Here is a 7977-nt window from a genome sequence, read left to right as displayed (position 1 = left end):
CTCTCTCTCTCTCCTTCCTTCCTTCCTTCCTTCCTTCCTTCCTTCCTTCCATCCACAAATATTGGCTGGGTGTCCCCAGTGCCCCAGGTTGTAGGAGGCACTGGGGAATCCGGTGGTGTAGAAAACAGACATAGAGACAGAGGTGTTGACTATAAACAAATAAACACAGACATGATATCCTAACCCACATCATGAGCAATGCTTCTAGTAGGGCTGTAAACCACCTAGGAGATGATTTACTCTTTTTTTGAAAAAATTGTGGCAAAATATACATAGCCCAACATTTTCCTATTTTAACCATTTTAAAGTTCAGTGGCATTAAATACATTCACAATGTTATGCGACCATCACCATTATCCCTCTCCACAAAGTTTTCATCTTCCCATAATGAAATTTCATCTTCCCATAGTTAACCACTAACTTCCCTGTTCCTCCCCCCTAACCCCTGGTAACCACCATTCTGCTCTCTGTCTCTGTAAACCTGACTACTCTAGGTACCTTATATAAGTGGAATCTATAATAATAAAAAAATCATAATATGCTAATTAGACCGGACAGTCGAACAACCAAGTTTTCATCTTCCCATAATGAAATTTCATCTTCCCATAGTTAACCACTAACTTCCCTGTTCCTCCCCCCTAACCCCTGGTAACCACCATTCTGCTCTCTGTCTCTGTAAACCTGACTACTCTAGGTACCTTATATAAGTGGAATCTATAATAATAAAAAAAGCATAATATGCTAATTAGACCGGACAGTCAAACAACATTCTGGACGTCATTCCAGATGTCCTTCAGGACGAAGCCGCAGTGGCGGGGGCTGAAGCAGAGGCAGTTAGGGGCGATCAGGCAGGTAGGTGAGCAGTTAGGGGTGATCAGGCAGGCAGGCGAGTGGTTAGGGTCAATGAGGCAGGCAGGCAGAGTGGTTAGAGGTGGTCAGGCAGGCAGGCAAGGTGAGCAGTTAGGAGCCAGTGGTCCTGGATTGACTGCCTATGGGTTCGGGCCTAAACCGGCAGTCGGACATCCCCTGAGGGGTCCTGGATTGTGAGAGGGTGCAGGCCGGGCTAAGGGATACCCTTCCCCCGTGCACAAATTTTGTGCACCGGGCCTCTAGTTATACAATATTTGTCCTTTTGTGTCTGGGCTCTTTCACTTAGCATCATGTTTGAGGTTCATCCATGTTGCAGCATGGAACAGAACTACATTTCTTTTGATGGCTGCATAATATTCCACTGTATGTATAGGCCACCTTTTGTTTATCCCTTCATCCACCAATGGATATTTGGTTTGTTTCTACTTTTTGGCTATTGTGGATAATGCTGCTATGAACATGGGTGTACAAATACCTATTTAAGTCCCTTTGATTGATAGCCCTAAAATATCTACTCTGTACCAAACGCCTTACACATATTATCTCCCTTTCATCTTTAGAGCAACCCTTATGAAGTGTCATCATCCTCATTACCCTTTTTCTGAGGAATCTGAGTCTCAGAGGGGTTAAGTTGAGGTCACCCAGCTGGCAAGTGTCAGAGGTGGCGTCTGAGCCCTGTGCTTTGTCTTGGCCGCTCCACCATGCCCTAGACGTTCCCCCTCACCGTGTCTGGATGCCCTGGCTACAGGGTCCTTCTGACCCTCTGTCTGGGTCTTTTCTGTCTCCTGAGCTGGCTTTGACCAGGACAGCAGCAGGTTTTTCAGCTACAGGGCCATCTGGGTATAGCTGTTTATATAGACCAGTGGTTCTCAACCTTCTGGCCCTTTAAATACAGTTCCTCATGTTGTGATCCAACCATCAAATTATTTTCGTTGCTACTTCATAACTGTAATGTTGCTACTGTTATGAACCGTAATGTAAATATCTGATATGCAGGATGGTCTTAGGCAACCCCTGTGAAAGGGTCGTTCGACCGCCAAAGGGGTCGCGACCCACAGGTTGAGAACTGCTGGTATAGACGCATATGGCAGTGATTGCAGAAGGCTTCCAGAATAATGAAGGCCTACTTCCCTTCATCAGCTGGGATGACACTGCTGCCACCGGGTGGGTGTCTGATGGCTCATTCACCAAACCCTGATTAAGCAACTTGGCCAAACCTGGGGATCCAGACAATGGCAGATTACTCAGCCATGAAAAAGAATGAAGAACTCAAACCTGCTACAGCATGGATGAACCTCAAAAACAGAAGCTCAGTGAAAGAAGCCTGCCACGGAAGACCGCATGTTGTATGATTCCAATTATATGAAATGTCTAGAGAAAGTAAATCTACAGAGATAGAAAATAGATTAGTGGTTGCTGAGGGTTGGGGTGAGGGGGTTGGGGAGTGACTGCCCATGGGTATGGAGTTCCTTTTGAGGGTGATAAAATGTTCTGGAATTAGATAGTAGTGATTGCTGCATAACTTTATGAATGTACTAAAACTCACTGTACAATGGGGCGATAAGGACTCATATGTAATACCTTAATCAATAAAGAAAAAAAATTTTTTAAACTCCACTGTATTGTACACTTTAAAAGGGTGCATTTTATGGAATGAGAATCACATCTCAATTAAAAAAGAAGAGTTGGGGGCACCAAAGGATTGATACCTCTCTGTCCTGGGGCCTCCCAGGCTTGCAGGGAAAGCTGGCAGTTGGACAAGGAAGGCTCTCGAGGTGGCCACAGAGTGGTCAGTGCCCCGAATCCAGCCTGTAGCACGAGAGGAAGGTGGCGTATTGGGTAGAATTTGGGTATTCTTCCACATTTTCCATGAAAGCTTTGGGTTATTGCTTCCAGCTTCATTTGAATTTGCATGAGGAAGAGCAGGAAGGAAGGAGGGAGGGGGAGGGAGCAGCTGTCAAGTGATTAGCAGAAATAGCTTTCCTGTACTTTATAGACTCTCGCTCTTTTTAAAAATTTAAATTTATTTAACAAATGCTTATGTAGAATGAACCATGTGCCAGACTCTGTTCTCAGCCCCTTACCAAAACAGACTCCTTTATTTGCCTGGACAACTCAGCAAGGTCGACGCTTTTCTTATTCTCCTTTTAACAAACAAAGGAACTGAGGAACTGAGAGCTTGATGATTTGTTTGTGTGGCCACAGAGCTGGTCAGAGGCTGAGCAGAGATTTGAACCCAAGCCCCAGAGTCCAAGGCCTTACCGACTCATTCACTCATTCATCATGTAAATGTCTATTGAGTGTCAACTATGAGCTAGGTGTTTTCCAAAGCACCAGGGATTGCCCTAGCGGCTGAGCCGGTTTGGCTCAGTGGATAGAGCGTTGGCCTGCAGACCAAAGGGTCCTGGGTTCAATTCCGGTCAAGGGCACGTTCCTTGGTTACAGGCTCCTCCCCAGTCAAGACCCTGGTTGAGGCGTGTGCAGGAGGCAACCAATGGATGTGTTTCTCTCACATAGTTGTTTCTCTCTGTCTTTCCCTCTCTTTTCCACTCTCCCTAAAAATCAATAGAAAAATATCCTCGGGTGAGGATTAACAACAAAAAACAAAACAAGCAAACAAACAAAAAAAAACACCAGGGATTCAGAGGTGAGCAAGCCACTGCCGGGGTCTGAATACTTCTCACTTCAGCAGCTGTGACTCTCAGAGGAAGGAAACAGGTACTGTGAGCGCTCATGGGAGGGTCCACTTTACAGATGGTCCTGCAGGGGAGAAGGGACCTGCTGTGCTCGAGGTCATCCAGCTCAGCTAGGAGTCCAGGGCTGTCTAACTCCAGCCCCACATCTCCACATGCTAAGTGTGTCCATGTGGAGGGGGGGCATATGGGAGACATTCAGTGGAAGTTTTCATCAGCCTCTGCCTGGCCCAGCTGAGGCCCCAGGAGTGGGTTCTCGGCCTTGGATCAGCTTCCTTTCTCAGCTGGCAGGCTTGGGTGTCCCTTCCCAACCGCCTGGCAGAAGGGCTGTAACTCAATCCTCTGCTGCCTTGTGTCCCATAGGGGCCTAAACCATGTGCTTGTCCATCAGGGAGAAGCTCGGGCCTGATTTGTGGGGACAGCAGTCAGCACCCGAGGCTCTTAGGCAGGGATAACACTCGCTGAGTGAGCTGGTTTCCAACACAGGTTGGGGCCTGTGAACTCTTCGATTCTGTACGACCCTGTGATGTGCCCAAGGCAAAGGGCCCTTGATTTGTGGGTTTAGGTCAGTGGGACTCAGCATCTCCAAACCACCCACACTTGTCATGTCCTAGAGGCAGGACAGGGTGGTTCAGAGCTAGGGTCTGGGTCAGCCGGCCCTGACCCCAATCCTGCCACTTCCAGCGACAGTGTAATGTCCTCCCAAGCCTCAACTTGCTCAGCTGTAAAATGGGGAAACAAGGGCTCCCATCTGGTCAGGGCGTTGTGAGGACGAAATGATGCAGTTAGCATTTTGTAAATGTCAGTCACAACAGTGTCAGACACTGGACCTCACACCCCAGCTGACAGCCCTCTGATACTGGACTCCTTATTTTGGGGCCCCTGCCTTCCAGACGGAGCCTGAGCTCTGGGAGCCCCCAAGGCCTATGGCGGCTCTGTTGTTGGAGCAGCCACTGTTTACTTGAAGAAGGCAGCGCCTTCCCTTGCACAGGCAGGGTAAGCTGTGCCCAAGCGCCTGTCCACTGCTGATCAGCCCCATGCCTCCCCACTGTTATCTGGGGGCTCCAGATGGGGCTCTTCTAACAAGAGGCTTGTTATGACAGGAAGTTAGCCAGTGACGCTTAGTGCCCTCAGCTGGCTGCGTGCGCCGAGCTGTGGCCTATCATTCCCCACCAACATCTCTCTCGGGCAATTGGGGACTTCGGTAAGAAGTTTATGTTATTTCTTTCTTTGCTCGTTGGCATTTCTTTGAGCCCCTAGTGTGTGCCAAGAACTGAGATGATGTGGGTGTGAGGTCCGTGTGCTGAAAAGCATGCAGCCCAGGCCTTTGACATGTATATGCAAGTGAGTAGTATGTGTGGTTAAAAGGTGCCATAAGGGCTACCCAGTAAATGAACAGGGAAGGAGGCAGCCTTGTGGGGGGAGGAGAGGGATGGAGGGGAGCACGTCCCAGGAAGAGGGACCAGCAGAGACAGACAAGTCCCTGAAGCCTGGCATCTCCTCACTCCTTATCCTGGTCTCCTACCACCTGGGACCCCCAGTGGCTCCTCCCCCTCCCTGTTCACTGTCAAGTGAATTGACCAGTGTTCCAAGCAGGGGAAACAGCTAGTGCAAAGGCCCTGGGCAGGAACAAGCTGTTTCCTGTGGCTGACACAGCGAAATTCCACAAACTGGGGGCTTAAACAGCAGAAATTTGTTATCTCACAGTCGGGAGGCTAGAAGTCTAGGATCAAGGTGTCGGCAGAGTTGGTTCCTTCAGAGGGCTGTGAAGGACAGGCTGTTCCAGGCCTCTCTCCTGGCTTCTTGTGTTGCTGGTAATCCCTGGTATTTCTGGCTTGTAGAGGAATCACCCCGATCAGTGCCTTCATCTTCACGTGGCGTCCCTGTGTGTGTGTGTGTGTGTGTGTGTCCACATTCCCCTTTTATAAGGACACCAGTCATATTGGATTAGCGTCCACCCTACTCCAGTATGACCTCATCTTATCCAATTACACCTGCAACAACCCTGCTTCCAAATAAGGTCACATTCAGAGGTCCTGGGGGTTAAGGCTTCCACACATGAGCTTTGTTCGATGTGGGGGCACAATTCAACCCGTAACAGTGTGTTCTAGAAACAGCGAGGCTGGCTGGCGTGGCTAGGGCAGGGTGAAGGAGGCTGGGGCGGGAGGTGGGCTGGTGGGACAGATCTCCCAGGGCCGGGCAGGCCACAGTACGGAGTGTGGGATTTGGTCTGGGCGTCCAGGCCTGTTCTAAGGATGTCCTTTCATCTGGGGAACAGGAGAGAGACTGATGAGCAATCAGTGGAAGTGGAGAAGCTCAGGGGCAGTGTGGCCACTGCCTGGCAAGAGTTGAATGAAAGTGGAGAAAGAAATTATGACCACAGTACAGGTTTGGGAGAACAGAACACAGCTCCTTCCCAGCCCATTCGAAGTGCTCTGCTGGCACAAATGCAGGAGGGAGCCAGAGCAGCCGGCGAGGCCTCACATCTATAACGGGTAGACAGATGCTGGCATGTTTTAAAAGTATAAGGAGGGAAAGGAGTATATGCCCCGGGGGCAAAGCCTGGGTCTGTTTCCAAGTTTCCTGGGAGAACAAGCCCTGCTGCTGAGCAAGGGGTTCCTGAGGGAGTGAATGCCGAGCCAGCCTGGGATTCAAATCCGGGTTCACCATTTTGCACTGTGTGACCTTGGGTAAGTCACTTAGCCTCTCTGGGCCCCAGTTTCCTCATTGTCAAATGAGGATGCCATGCAGAGGATTAAATGGAAGAATACACACAGCTGGAAGAGCAGAGTCAGGGCTCGATGAGTGCCAAAGACTCTGAGACACAATCTGTAAGGTCCTCACATTACAGATGAGGAAACAGAGCCTCAGAGAGGGCAAGTGACTTGCCCAAGGTCACCCAGTGAGAAAGTAGAAGAGACTCAACTGAGCCTGACCAATTCTGAAACATGTACCCCTTTTCCTCCTTATACTTTCCAATACATGCCAGCATCTGTCTGCCCATTACAGAGGTGGGGCACTTCTGGCCGCCCTGGCTCCCTCCTGCATCTATGCCGGCAGAGCCCCCTGACAGGGCTGGGAAGGAGCTGTGTTCTGTTCTGGCAAACCTGTACCATGCCACCATTCGAGTCTTGTTGTCTGGAGAAGGAAAATGCTGGGTGCCTGTGATGTGCCAGCCTCTGCATGAGCTAATCAACCTGGTTTTGTCTTCTGGGAGACAAGCTTGGTACACATTTTCCAGATGATAACACAGACTTAGAGAGAGCAAGGCTCCCTCCTCAGTGGAGAAATGCCTTCCTTTGAAAGAGTGTTCAGGGTCGTCCCTTGCCAGCCCTCAGAGTCCGGACCCCTGTCTGGGAGCCCCATGGTGCACTTTCCCCCGGGATCAGCATGCCTATTCTAACGCCGGTGGATGGTGTGTTTGTACAAAGCAACCAGATTTGACAGATGGCAGGAGGCAGCCCCATCCTCCTGACCCTGGCGGAGGACAGCTCGGCTGGGCTGGGCTGGGCTGGCCTGTGGGGCTGGGATAACACCAAGGGCACCAGGCACGCGTCCATCCCCCCTCCTCCTGTCTCTGTCAATCTGAGCTGTGTGGGTGCGCCTTTCCGCTGGGAGGGATGGGGGTGGAAGTGTGTCCTCAGATGCCGGCACTATATTTGGAGCTCACTTTGATTCTGATTCCAGGGCATGTGGGCTGTGACAGGCGCCTGGAGCAGTCCCTGCTTGAATGCCGCCAGCCAGGAGTGCTCACACGCCCCCCAGTGGCTCTGACTGGCTCGGACTCTGGAACTTCCCAAACTGGGCACAGACTCTCCCCTTCCAATCTGGATGCCTTTTCTTTCTTTTAGTTGCCTAGCTACCTGCTCTGGCTGGAACCTCCAGGAGGTTGAATAGAAGCAGCCGGAGCAGGCAGCCTTGCCTTGCTCCTGCCCCGAGGCGGAAGGGTTCAGTCTGTCACCATTGAGTGTGAGGTCCGCGGTGTTTTCTGTAGATGCATTTCCCCCTCTGAAAGATGCTTTCTTTTAAAGTCCACTCTTTCTTCTAAGGGCAAAAGCTCAAATGTAAATCCAAAGAATGATCTGCCAGGTCGCTGTGTGGACAATGATGTTGGTAAAACAGCAGTGGCCACGCTTCCCAGGGGCCAGGAATGTTCTCACTCCCCACAGCCGTCTGTTCAATGAGCAATGAGAGCCATCCCAGCCAGGGCAGGAGGAGGGCTGTGCCCGGCGGACGGGGCCACCCCCTCGCACTCACCGCCCTCTACCCCCAGGCCTACGAGAAGCGCTTCCCCACCTGCCCGCAGATCCCTGTCTTCCTGGGCAGCGAGGTCGTGTTCGAGTCCCGCAGCGCCGATGGCGCGGTGCACGTGGTGGAGCGGAGCTGCCGGCTGCGCGTGGAGGCCCCGGGGCAG

General features: G+C 51.0%; 1 protein-coding gene across 1 annotated transcript in view; it reads left to right on the top strand.

The window, feature by feature from the left end:
• The window catches only part of SEC14L5 (SEC14-like lipid binding 5), a 46785-nt gene that overhangs the window by 11350 nt on the left and 27458 nt on the right, over nt 1-7977 (top strand). The window contains exon 3 of the mRNA XM_014545082.1: nt 7837-7973. Coding sequence (XP_014400568.1) covers nt 7837-7973 — 137 coding nt within the window. The remainder of the gene's footprint in view (nt 1-7836; nt 7974-7977) is intronic.

This window comes from Myotis brandtii, unplaced genomic scaffold (assembly GCF_000412655.1).
Source record: "Myotis brandtii unplaced genomic scaffold, ASM41265v1 scaffold397, whole genome shotgun sequence".
Lineage (NCBI taxonomy): Eukaryota > Metazoa > Chordata > Mammalia > Chiroptera > Vespertilionidae > Myotis > Myotis brandtii.
This window is presented reverse-complemented; position numbering and strand designations above follow the sequence as displayed.